The sequence below is a fragment of the Thamnophis elegans genome, chromosome 15 (genome assembly GCF_009769535.1).
Source record: "Thamnophis elegans isolate rThaEle1 chromosome 15, rThaEle1.pri, whole genome shotgun sequence".
NCBI lineage: Eukaryota > Metazoa > Chordata > Lepidosauria > Squamata > Colubridae > Thamnophis > Thamnophis elegans.
In genome coordinates this window covers 6,306,138-6,319,939 of record NC_045555.1, presented here as the reverse complement: position 1 = coordinate 6,319,939, position 13,802 = coordinate 6,306,138, and the positions used below count along the sequence as shown (strand labels likewise).

General features: G+C 45.4%; 1 protein-coding gene across 4 annotated transcripts in view; it reads right to left on the bottom strand.

Moving 5' to 3' along the window:
* KIF1B (kinesin family member 1B) overlaps positions 1-13,802 on the bottom strand; it is a 135,129-nt gene that overhangs the window by 67,311 nt on the left and 54,016 nt on the right. For all 4 annotated transcript variants that reach the window (XM_032231503.1, XM_032231500.1, XM_032231502.1 and 1 more), the window contains exons 13-15: positions 11,124-11,257; positions 5,590-5,669; positions 4,343-4,418 (exon numbers count right to left, since the gene is read on the bottom strand). In XM_032231503.1, the coding sequence (XP_032087394.1) occupies positions 4,343-4,418; positions 5,590-5,669; positions 11,124-11,257 (290 nt within the window). The remainder of the gene's footprint in view (positions 1-4,342; positions 4,419-5,589; positions 5,670-11,123; positions 11,258-13,802) is intronic.

Genomic DNA, 13,802 nt, shown 5'->3' with positions numbered 1-13,802 from the left:
AAAGTATTCGCTCACCCATCCAAATCATCAGAATCAGGTGTTCCAATCACTTCCATGGCCACAGGTGTATAAAATCAAGTCCCTAGGCATGCAGCCTGTTTTTACAAACATTTGTGAAAGGTCACTCTCAGGAGCTCAGTGAATTCTGGTGTGGAACTGTGATAGGATGCCACCTGTGCAACAAATCCAGTCGTGACATTTCCTCGCTCCTAAATATCCCAGAGTCAACTGTCAGCTGTATTATAAGAACGTGGAAGTGTTTGGGAACGACAGCAACTCGGCCACAAAGTGGTAGGCCACGTAAACTCGTCCAACATCAGTGTGTGACCTCACAAATGCGCTTCTGGAGGAATGGCCAAAAATCCCCATCAACACACTCCTGAACCTTGTGGACAGCCTTCCCAGAAGAGTTGAAGCGGTTATAGCTGCCAAGGGTGGACCGACGTCATATTGAACCCCATGGATTAGGAATGGGATATCACTTACAGTAAGTTCATATGCGAGTAAAGGCAGGTGAGCGAATACTTTTGGCAATATAGTGTAGATAACATCATCAGGGCTAGGCACTGATGATGTTATCGAGTTTGAGTAATGAAACATCTGCAAGAAAACAACCAAGTTCAGAGCGTACCGAGGACCCCTCAGAAAAAAAGCACAGCATCCCAGGAAGAACAGAACCATCAAAAACTTCTCACGCTGTGGGCACTGTAGGCTAAACGATATTTTAACGTGTATTTATTTTAAAGGAAGATGTTTGGTAAGTGAAAGCCAGGGATAACAGGTTCTTCAGACTTGTTGTGGTCCAACAGCAGCCAGTGGAGCTGGCAGCAGATTCGGATAGTGTGGAGGTTGGGGAGGAACATGGGCCAGGCTTGGAGTCTGGGGAAGGCTCGGACGAGAGCTCTGCGTCGGAGGCAGAGAGGGGGCCAGGGCCATCTGGTAATTATGCGCTGCCTCTGGAATCTGACATCAGCGAGGCAGAAGAATAGTGTGAGCCTGTTCCCAGTGTGCGTATGCACAGAGCTGCCAGAAGGCAAGAACAATTAAGAAAAAAAAAGGGCGACTCGGGAGTAAGACTTGGAGATGATTGGCCCCTCCCATAAGACATAGAAAGAGGAGCGAAGGGATTTGAGCCTTTGCAAGAAGCAATGAGTTCATCTAGTCGGTTTCAAGCTCTCAGAAGTTCTGTTTAACTCTGTACTAGGTTTGGCCTTGTGAAACTAATTGGCAATTAGGTCTCTGGCAGCGTTTCAAGGGAGATAAAGTTGGGAGCTTATCAACAATACCCTGAAAGACTGTGGCAACCCGAGCAGACATCTGTCGAGATCTTCACGGACTGTTTGTGAATCATTAAGGGCTGTGAAAGACCATAATTATAAAAGAGGGTTTCTAGAACCAAGATTGCAATTTATCCTTTCTCAGGAAGCCTAGGTCAAAGCAAAATTATCCTGGGTTCAATAGCAGCCAATTCATTTGCCTTCTCTTTCTGTGAGAAATACGTAATTCTTCAATAGGGGAGCAGGGACTCGACAGGATGAAGCGATGAAAAAGAAATAAATTGCTGGACACTTTTACCACTGAACCAAAAAGTTTAGGAGTGTGTCGTTCATCTTCTATGGGAATAGCTAAATTGGAGAAAAATGCTCGCAGCCGATTTTGCTGGGAGAAATATATTGTGCAATTTCTACTGAGTAACTTCTCCACAGCCTTTCACGGGTTAATGGGATCCCCCTTGCTTCCAAATCGCGGCTTTGCTGGAAAGTCTCAAGAATCTATTTGCTACAAACACTCCTAATGGGATCTAAAGCTACTGCAGGTAGTCCTCGACTTATAACACTTCGCTTAGTGACTGTTCAACGTTACAACGGCAGTGGAAAAAAAGGGCCGTTTTTCACAGTTACAACCTTGGGAATCAAACTTCAAATGCTTGGCAATTGGTTCATACTTATGACCGTTGCTGCGTCCCGGGGTTGCGTGAACCCCTTTTGCGACCTTCTGACCAGCAAAGTCAACGGGGAAGCCAGATTCACTTAATAACAGTGTTGCTAACTTATCAACTGCAGTGATTCTGCTTAACAACTGAGGCGAGGAAGGTCGTCAACTGGGACAAAGATTCACTTAATGAATGTCTCCCTTAACAAACAGAAACCTTCGACTCGATTGGGGTCGTAAGTCGAGGACTACCTGTACAGTCAGTCAACCAACCTTCTTTGGTGAGAACACCCCACTGGAACCAGCCAACAAATCACAAGGCCTTGGCGTGAATATCTGGCCAACGAGTGCCAGTAAACACAGAGGAAAAAGGAAATATTAGAACAGCAGCAGAAATAGGATCCTTCACACCCATCAGGCAGCTCTAGCTTGTAAACTAAGAGCAGCTTCTCCGTAGCTACAAGTGCTACAAAAGTACAGGTGAAAGGAACAGACTAACAATGTTTGTTCGTTCGTTTGTTTCTTCGTGTTGAAAGCATCACAATTAAAATAAGGCATACTACGTGACGTAACATTTAAAATATAAAAGACAAGATTAAACAAATCTTGCCCAGAAACTAGGAACTTTAATTGCATTGTTTCACGCTGCCGTGAGCCCCTCAAGTGTACACTGATCGGGACACAACAGGCAGGTATATGCATATGTGTTGTTGTCTGCAGGTCACCACAATCGCAAAGGGAGGGACGCTAGCCCCATTTGTTCAGAGTGTCTCTGGATCTTGTTGTACCCGTGCAAGACAGGGAAGCAACAGCTAATCAGGATGGATGAAAAGGGAAAGGGTAAGGAGGAGAAGGACGGATTCTACTTTTCTATTTTTCACAAGCCGCAATCTCTGCTTAAGCCTCGATGCCGGCACAACGACAAACCTGGTCAACCGCAAAGGTATCAAAAGAATCATCAAACAAAGTTGATGCCCTCTGAGAGAAGATCTACGAAGGAAATTCAGACGATGAGGGAAAGAGGGAAGAGAGGGCTTACTTAGGATGACGATAAGACAATCATACGACAGTGCAATCTTTCTCAACCGCAACCGTAAGCTGCAGGGACTTCAACTCCCAGAATTCCCCAGCCAGAAAGCTTTGGCAAAGTTCCAGAAACTCATCCTAAGACCTCAATAGCTGCTGGAGCCTGGCCCAAATGTGGGGCACAAAGTTACAAAAAGTATGACCGTGGTGTTGAAAAAAAAAATCAGACTTTGAAGTGATTCGTGGAGCATTTTCTGAAGACCTCTGTTCAGCATAATTTTAATTCAGAGCTTGACATCAAGCTATCAAAAACCAAAAAATACGACGCACGCTCTTTGATCTCCACCTATGCATTTATTTTTGGTTAGCGTACTATTTTTATTATTTTCCTTTCTTGTTGCTTATTTTATTGTTCTACTAGCCGATAAGCCGGTGTTGCCCAGGTATTTATTTATCCCAATCCTGTACTAGACAGGAATGGCGATATCAAGCAGCAAGATAAGTGAGGAATGGGCTGTCCTCCCTCCTCCCTTGAACATCGCCGCAATTCCTGAAGAGGCGATGGCAAGAGCAACTTCTCCCTGAGTCCTGATTTCGGCGACAATTAAATTAGTTAAAAATGCTTTCCCTTTGCCCCCAGAAGTGTAATTTCTAATGTTGGATTTTCCCCCTTACCAGAGGGAGCCCCCTTGTGGAGTACTGTGAAGCCGTTATCATGGCAACTCCACTGCGCTGTACAGTAGAAGCCATTTTAAGGCAGTACAGTAGAAGCCATTTTAAGGCACAACAGGCTGTATCGTAACAGAACACACATCCCGAAAGGTGTTAAGGGTGTCTTATGCCTCCCCACCACCACCACACAGTATTTTTTTTTCCAGAGAGTAAATCATCTGTGTACCAAGTTTGGTTAAAATTGCTCAAGGTGATCCAGAATTATGCTGAAACACACACACACACAAACACACACACACACAAACAGAGACATTATTACATATAGATAGATTATTTCTGTTCTGTTTACATTCCTTTCATTTTTCTTCCTGTTCATTATTACAAGCCGCCTAGAATAGCCCCACAACGATAGGCAGCAAATAAATTTAACAAATAAGTAACATTTCTGATATCTAACCTACGGAAAAGCATGCACACTTCTAAAATCGATACTGTTGTTTTAACTGAAACCACCCCAAAAACATAGAAGAAGCAGACAAGTAGTGGGTCTATCACAGGGCTGAGATTTCTGTAGAAAAGCTCCAGCAGATTGTTGGACGCACGCGCGCACATGCACACACACACACACACACACACATAGCTCCACAACAGGGGTTAGGATCTCAGATCGTCTGAAAGAAAGGACCTGAAACCATTTTATAGCATTATCTACCTTTTTCGGTGAGAAGACACCAAGGGTGCCTCCGTCTTCTCGGATGGCGACTCCCATCTCAGCTAAAAGAGCTTCTCTGTGGAGGAGACAAGAAGTGGTTAAGAATTCCTCGAAAAACACACGTAAAATTCGATTTCTAAATTCTGGTAGAAGTGGGAGAGAGGAATTTAGGTTTTCTTTGAGGGAGGGAAATTGCACAGTACAGGAAGAAGAAACAGTAAGAAGCGGTGGTGCAGTAAGATATAAATTAGAACTAACTCCGTTTTTTTTAAATTTCCCAGTTCTTACAAGATACGTTTTTGATTAGAACTGCAGGGGCGCAGTAGTTAGAATGTGGTATTGCAAGCTGACTCTGCCCACAGCCAGGAGTTCGATCCTGACTGGCTCAAGGTTGGCTCAGCCTTCCATCCATCCGAGGTCGGTAAAAGGAGGAGCCAGATTGTTGGGGGCAAAATGCTGATTCTGTAAATAGCTCAGAGAGGGCTGTAAAGCACTATGAAGTGGTATATAAGTCTGAAGTGCTATTGCAGTTGATTATTTTCTTCTGATATCCTCTAGGAGTGGGATGGCAAGCCTATGGCATGCCCTTTGATTCTACATTTTCCTACTTACGACTCCCTCTCCCTTTTTTTTGCCTTTGGAAGTAAGGGTTAAAAACCTCTTACTCCACCTTGAAGTTATAAAAATCTTGCTCCTCTAACACAGTGTTTCTCAACTGTGGCAACTTGAAGATGTGTGGACTTCAACTCCCAGAATTCAAGCTGCTAAGGTTGAAAAACACAGCTCTAAGGTAATGATCAAGATGATATGATCTCATGTAGATATGATTTCATGTAGATTTTAAACCTGCATTGTTTTTATTAGGCATAATATCTGAAAAATTAGATAAGAAAAACATATATTTAATATTACATGTTGTAACAGCAGCGAGGATAATATTCGCACAATATTGGAAAAATGGAGAAACTCCGCGAGATGAAGAAATAATTAAGAAGATACTAGACTGGGCAGAAATGGATAGATTGACATTGAAAATTAAGCAGAAAGAAGACACAGAATACTATCAAACATGGAATCTATTTTACCAGTGGCTGGAAAAAAGCAGTGGAGATTAAGAACATAATCAGAATTGTTCAGCTAATTAAACACCCAGACAACACGATGTTTATGAAGCACTAAGAAATGCAATTAATAAAAAAATCAATAAAATTTGGGAGGAAAAAAAAAGATGATATGGAAGCACTAACCTCTCCATCCTGATTGCTTCAGTCTTCCTCAATTTCTCCTCCCAGGTTTCATTCAACTCTGCAATGATTTTCTCCGATTCCTGGGGGTGGGGGGAGAAAATGGAGGAATAGGGTTACATAAGACCAAATATCGGTTTCATTCTTGGCTTCTCAGCGCAACAAATTTAAATCTAGCCAACTGTCAAGATTAAAGCAAATAATCAGAGTGGTCCGAGAACAGAGTGATTCCCCAGAACTGGGAAATGCTAAGTGTTTCTGTAAAGCTTTTGATTTTGCAACGGATCTTTCAACCCGTATTTTTATTTCATTTTCTTTCATCTAAAGCCCTAAAAATTCCATGTCACGCTCTCACAAAGCCAACGATTTTTAAACGTTCTTTTGATCGGGCTACCAATTCTAAAAAAAATTGCATCTGAATCCTACCCGGTGCTAACATTATGTAAGGTTTGGCCCAACGTTTTGGACATCTTTGTTGAAAAGTCTTGATAATTTGTTATCACTCCAATTAATCTTACCATCTAAAATCTGCAATGATACACTTTTTGGGGAGCAGGGGGCAGGTCAAGAAGGATGGAATATGTCATAGGGTTTAATCAAAAAGTCCACCCCAGAGGTGAGTTTCATATAATTTTACCACCGGTTCGCCGTGCACTGAAAATGTGAGCACACAGGCAGCCTTCCGCACATGCGCTTTGCTCACGCGCACCGCCCTATCTACGTTCCCTGGCAAAATACATGGGAAAATCCAATAGGGGAGGAAACCCACTCAGGGTAAGGGTTAGCTCCCCATGAATTCAGGAAGCAAAATGGACTTCACCAACGGATTTGGAGTGCATTGTTATGGTTAGGAGGGAGCTGACTTTTCCAGCCCACCCTATCTATGTTCCCTGGCAAAATACATGGGAAAATCCCATTGGGGGGAAAACCCACTTAGGGTAAGGGTTAGCTCCCCATGAATTCGGAAAGCAAGATGGAGGCTTGTGCAGCTTGCACACATGCTTAGAAAACGTGGCTAAATAGGACAGCATAACGCCGGAGCGGCCCACCCGCAGGTCTCCACTCCCAGTTTGCCCAAACCGGCTGAATACTCCCACTGTCCCACTCTACTGGAGGCAGATTGTTGTTACTCCTTGAGCCTGCACATATTCATCACAAATGCTCACGCAAAATCCAAGGTCAGGAGGGGAAGTTGGCCAACATCTTTTAGTTACAGGAGGTTGGTGTGGAGATCTGGGCAGGACAACAATCCCACTTCAGGATTTTCAGATTTACTGCTGAAGGAAGTGTTCTGACTATCTCTAGCCTCCATGTACGAGGTCTTTCTTTTTTCGGTCTTTCGGTCCAACCAGCTATTTTGCTTTCTCTTCCTCGTGTCAGGACACACGTTTCTGCTGGAGGGGGGCGGCCTGTCAGGCCTGGAAGCTATCTTTTATACTGGGCCTTCAGGCCTGCCACCTTTTCTACTGTGGGGAAATGGGAGGGGGGATTATATGGAGTATGGGAGATATATAGTCAAAATAATATTCCTTTCTCAGAGAGTCAAGGACATCTTGCCCTGCAGCTGTGATGAAATGATTGGGAGGCATCTCCAGTTTTGGACAGTGCCTGACTGGGCCATGTGACAGACTTGTGGGTGCTGGGCAAGGACTTGGACTTTCATTTGGGTGGAGAAAACCTGGAAGCTTTCAGATCCGGGTTTTCCCAGATGTGCCAATAGGACATCTCTAATGAAATGGAACTTTGAGGAAACTCGAGCCTCGGAGTCTTCCTTCATTGGGGGTGTCACTTGGAACCCTGACATCTCGGTTTAACCAAATTGTGAATTATCTGCCTTGCCTATGGTAGGTAAATGTCCCCAAGAGCCACAAAAATTCATATTTTGGAAGGGGGGTGGAGAGGTTTCTAGAAACACATTAGCATTGTGATATTTCCAAGTGCTGAAACCCTCCCCCCACCCGCGATCGCATCTTCAGCCAGCCATATAACAAAAGACTCGCTTCTTTGCTCAGGAATGGAAATTTCTCTTTTGAGCAGGATAGTCAACAGAGCTGTTTCTCTGCCACTCACAGCAGTTTTTTTTTTTTTTTTAAAGGGGCTATGCTCGCAGACAGATCGGCTAGGCAGGAGATAAACCATGACGACGGGGTGGGAATGCTTAAGCAGCAGAAGAAGAAGAAGAGTCAAATGCCCGCAAGCCTTTTTTCCCCCCAGGATGGACAACTCCAGCAGAACAGGAAACAATATGGGGTTCTGCACACATTCGCAGCCTGGTTTGGTTTAATGGCATTTCGAAGCTCGTCGCAGCCGAAGTGCCGCTGTGAATACTGATGAAAACACCAAGCCTACCCCAAACAGTTGCAAATCAAGATACCATTTTTATAAAGCTTTGGTAAGGCCACACTTGGAATGCTGCATTCAGTTTTGGTCACCACAATGTAAAAAAGATGTGGGGACTCTAGAAAGAGGGCAGAGAAGAGTGACAAAGATGATTAGGGGACTGGAGGCTAAAACATATGAAGAACGGTTGCAGGAACTGGGGATGTCTTGTCTGATGAAAGGAAGGGGAGACATGATAGCAGTCTTCCAATATCTCAGGGGCTGCCCCAAAGAAGAGGGGAGTCGAGCTATTCTCCAAAGCATCTGAGAGCAGGACAAGAAGCAACAGGTGGAAACTAACCAAGGAGAAAAGCAACCTAGAACCGAGGAGACATTTCCTGACAGTGAGAACAATTAATCAGTGGAAAAACTTGCCTCCAGAAGTTGTGAATGCCCCAACATTGGAAGTCTTTAAGAAGATGTTGGATAGCCATCTGACTGAAATGGTGTAGGGTTTCCTGACTAGGCAGGGGGTTGGACTAGTAGACCTCCAAGGTCCCTTCCAACTCTTGCTATTGTAAAATTGTAAAGCGATCGAAAGCTTCCACCTTGAGCCAAAGGTGGAGAGAAACCAGAACTTTTTTTTTTTGCCCTCCACCCCTTTGACTTCCTTTTTTAAATGCCTAAATTTGGTAGGCATCCAGCCCATCCAAGTTTCTCATGGGGGAGGAGGGGAGGGGAAGTGCAAAAAAGGCAGCATTCAAAATCCACACCCAGCCAACTTGTTGCTTCACAAGCCCGAACCGGGGGGGGGGGGGCAAGGGGGGGCCGGGAGGAGGGAAGCTCTGGCAAGTCCCAAAGATAAAGTCCTCCACTGTTGTGGCTTTTGGAAGCCGCTCAGCACACACAGATGCCGGACAAAAGGCTCCATTGTCTGCAGATAGTAGGGCATTTTCTCTGCTGCAGCCGCACATTTTAATGAGCGGCTTCTAAGTCCCCGCATTACAGACCGTTTAACAATGACTCCTAGAGAGATCGGCCAATACGGGAATTCTAAGGGTCGCTTTTAACTATGGGTTGAGGTGGGGGGGGTGGAGGTTCTCTCTTTAATTCTGTTGGCCACGCTGAGGACTTCCTTAAGTAGGAAGTAGGGGAGGGGGCGTCTCCATCCAAGAAAGATTTTTTTTTAAAAAAAATCAGAAGCCGCCAAAACTCCTTCACAATGCCATTCCCGCTGATGTTTTTAACTTTGCTGCCTGCTCGAGTTGTGTTGTTTGTTGGGGTTTTAAAAATATATATATATATTGTCAAGAACAATGCTAATGGAGTGACTTTTCCTCTTTTCTGATGGGGTGTCATGGTTATTATTATTATTATGGATGAGCCAGTGGTGGGATTCAGCCAGTTCGCACCTATTCGAGAGAACCGGTTGTTAACTTTATAAGCAGTTCGGAGAACTGGTTGTTGGAAGAAATCTCATTCTGGTTTTTTTCCCCACTTTACAAGGCTAATCCTGTAAGGAAGGCAGGGAGGAAACATTCTGGTGTTGTTTCTAGCCTAATCTTTATTGCCCTGCTTACAGAAACTGCCTCTACGGTTAACCCTTATGACGTTGTAACAGCTAAGGTGAAGCATCGACGTGAGTGACATTGAGTTGGCCACACCCACCCAGAGACATAACCAACAAGCCCCGCCTACCCAGCTGGTCATTAGGACAGAGAACCGGTTGTTCAATTATTTGAATCCCACCACTGGGATGAGCTGTGGTGGCGCAGTAGTCAGAGTTGAGCACTGCAGGCTACTTCTGTTGATCACCAGCTGCCAGCAGTTTGGCAGATCGAATCTCACCAGTGTCAGGCCTGCAGCCATCTTTTCTTTTGGAGCTTGCCACACTTTCCATTATTCTGCTTATGCTTTTTCTATTGTGGGAAAATGGGAGGGGGGATTGTACTATGTAGCCATAACAAAATCCTTTCTAGAAAGCCAAGGTCATCCTTTGTCTTTGCACCTGACCGGATCTGGATGGGTGGAAACTGCCAGCATGGCAATGGGAGATTGGACCACGTGATGGATTTGTGGGTGTGAGGGGAAAGAGCTTGGACTTTCAACCGGGTGGAGAAAACCGGGAAGATTTCAGATTCAGCTTTTCCCATATGTACCAACATGGCTCGCTTAATAAATTGGAACTTTGAGGAATCCTTTGCCTCGGATTCTGATTTAATTTTGGATGCTATTTAGAACCCTGACAACCAGTCTCGAGATTGACTCAGCCTTCCATCCTTCCGAGGTGGGTCAAATGAGGACCCAGATTGTTGGGGGCAAGAGGCTGACTCCGTAAATTGCTGAGAGAGGGCTGTGAAGCACTGTGAAGCGGTATATAAATCTAAGAGCTATTGCTATTGTTGCATATCAATTACAATGTGAAATCACAGCTGCCGGTTGTTCAGCCGATGTTGTCTTTTGTTTTAGTTTTTCGGAATTATTATTATTATTAAGTCTGGACAACTTTTCTTGGCATGATTTTGAAAAGTGGTTGGCCCTTCCTTCCTTCTTTCCTAGGGCTGAGATAAAGGCACTGGCCCAAAGACATCCAGCTGGCTTCATGTTTAAGGGAGAACTAGAAATCACAGTCACCTGGTTTCTAGCCTGATGCCTTAACCATGACAACAAACTGGCTCTCATCATTATTATTAACTGCCCTTCCCCCAATAACTTCTGAAAATATCAAATGGTCCGGGTCCTAAAGTAAGATTCCCAATCTTGGCAACTCTTATTGACAGCTTCTGCACTGAAGACAAATTCCTTGTGTGTTTAATCACATTAGGCCGAATAAAGTGTCCCATTCCTATTCCATCCCATCCTATTTGGAAAATGGCGTGAGCCTGACCAACAGCTGCCTTAGGCTAGGCTAGGCACAACTCATCGGGAACAGGAGGAAGATGGTGAAGGTCAGCTGGATGCAGCAAGGCCCACAGAGGGCAGGGCAGTCTGTGTGTGTATGTGTGTGTGTACACATATATGGACTTCAACTCCCAGAATTCTCCAGCCAGCATGCTGAGTTGAAGTCCATGCCTCTTACAATTGCCAAGGTTGGGAAACTCTGTTCTAAAGAGATATATTCATGCCACACACTCTAACAGATGTTGGCCAGGTGAGGTTCTGGGCTAAGTAAGCCAAGATGAGTTTCTCTGGCCATTTGACAATTCCAGCCGCCCTACCTTCAGACGTTCAATGGCTTCCTCTCCTCCGGGCGTGGACATGATCCGTTCTTGGATACTGGAGACGGCCGTTAAGCCCACCTGACTACTGAGAGAGCAGGAAGATGGAGATGCGGTGAGCGAGCCCATGGATGCTGTGGAAAAATGGCCAGGACGTTGATTCTCGGAGGCTAACAAGTATCTGTGCTTATTGTTCTGAAAATCTTTCAAATCTGAGAGAGAGAGAGAAAGGGGGAGAGAGAGAGACAGACAAGCAGAAGGGAGAGGCAAGGCAAAGGAAAAAGGAGCAGAAGAAAGGGGAAAGAAGAGAGGGAGGAGACACCAGTATCAGAGGAAAGCGCACAAAAAGCAAACGGACAGAGATATAATAGTTCTGGGATGGCAGTTTTGAAGTTTTGAAACATGGTCCCTTCGATCCACCTTTGTCAGAGGCAAACAACCAGATCCAGGCCTGAAGAATTCAATCAGTTACTTTATTGCTTATGCCTATTTCACAGGAATCATCTCAGACTGGTGGTTTGCACCTGAGCAAGGCTAGGTAAAGTTCAATGGCATTTAAGGAAGGTTGGACCTTCTTCTCTTATGCCTATGTAACGATTCCAGGCTAATTCCCTACTTGACTCCTTCCCCCTGGCTCAGCTAGTCTCTGACAAAATTCAAGAGAGCTCCTTCCCTGGAGTCAACAGGGTTCAGTCTTTTAGGTGTCCTGTTCTTTTATCTGGGTCTGGTTCCGATCAGAAGTGGTATTCTGCCGATTCGAGCGAACCAGTAGTGGCAGGGGCGCGAGGCTCCACCAACCCACCCAGATGTCACCACGGACTTTCTGCGTTCTGCACATGCCCAGATGAGCATCCCCAGACATCCCCTGTGCGTGCTGGCCAGCTGAGTTCAACCTTTTTTAAAGGTATTTTTCGCCCTCCCCAGGCTCCAGAGGCTTTATAGGAGCTTTCCTGAAGCCTCCGGAGTGCATAAAAACCGGCCCTATGGGAAAACAGGTTTGGGAATGGACTTCTGGTTTGCTCGTAGGGTCGGTTGAAGCCTTCCAGAGGCTTCAGGGACCTTCAGGAGGCTTCCCTGAAGCCTCTGGAGCGCATAAAAACCGTCCCTATGGGAAACTGGAAGTTCGGGAATGGACTTCCGGTTTGCTCGTAGGGTCGTTTTTTGCCCTTCGGAGGCTTCAGGGAAGCCTCCTGAAGGTCCCTGAAGCCTCTGGAGGGCCTCCGGGGGGGGGGGAGGCTTTTTTCGCCCTCCCTAGGCTCCTATAAAGCCTCTGGAGCCTGGGGAGGACGAAAAATGCATGCAAAAAATGGGGAGGAGTGGCTCTCATGCGCGCATGTGCACTGGGGGTGTGTGTCGTACATTGCATGATGGGCACGCCTGCGCACACACACCCCTGCGCTCCCCACCTTATGGCACGCGAGCCAAAAAAGGTTCGCCATCGCTGCAATAGGCGATGGTGCAGGGTTTTTGAAAAATCCCATTTTTACAAGAAGGGGAAGAATGTAATTTTAGACTTAGCCGGCCCTAGAAAAAAATTATTCTCAGTGCTATGCCTGAACGTTCTGGTATATCCTGGATGGTTGCCAGAATAGGGGTATGTATGGAATGATGATTCTGTTCTAACCAACATATCTAAATTCTTCCCAACCCTCCCAAACTGCATCCAGATATTTTCACATTTCATTCCCAGACATCTTCTGTTCTCAAGAGCCCAGTAGTTATGTTCCAAGTGGGTTCAAAAACTGCCATCTGCAAATTCAGAAAAAGAGCAGGATTGAGAGTAGAGCGCCATTCGAACACACCAGGGTGGCAAGCCAAGAAGAGGGCAAAATCGCACACACCCTGGAGCAACTCATGCATCCACTGGAGAGCAAGGAAGGCTTACCAACGCCAAAGCGGCTACACAATTGTCACAGAGCACCACACACAGCTAGCCCATGCATAGCCCCACCCTCCCCAAAAAGCTGCTGCTTGCTGCAAATACTAAAAATCAAGAGTTAAAAAAAGCTGTCAAGCTTGAAAGCAGCATTAAAAAAAGAGGGAGGGGGCAGAAATACTGGATTCTTTTTTAAAAAAAAAGACAATGCCAGAAAAGAGACTATTAGATCAATTACACTTCCAATTCTCTGCATTCAAGGAGATGACCAATAGATCTCTTCTGCCTTTCTTGCTTTAAACAGTCAGGGCAGGCTGAGGCCTTGAAAACAGCACTCAGCAGTTTTGCAAATCCCCTGACTTTTTTTTTAATGTCTACAGAGGAAACCTAAATAAAGGCTTTCTGTGCGAAGCCTATGGTTTTTCAGCTTGCCCACCTTTCTATTAGCAAGAGGAGTAAGGATAAAAGTAAAGGTAAAGGTTCCCCTCGCACATAGGTGCTAGTTGTTCCTGACTCTAGGGGGCGGTGCTCATCTCCATTTCAAAGCCAAAGAGCCAGCGCTGTCCAAAGACATCTCCGTGGTCATGTGGCTGGCATGACTCAACGCCAAAGGCACATGGAATGCTGTTACCGTCCCACTAAAGGTGGTTCCTATTTTTCTACTTGCATTTTTTTACATGCTTTCGAACTGCTAGGTTGGCCGAAACTGGGACAAGCCACGGGAGCTCACTCCATTATGCGGCACTAGGCATTCAAACCGCCGAAATGCCAACCTTTCCGATCGACAAGCTCCGCACCTTAGC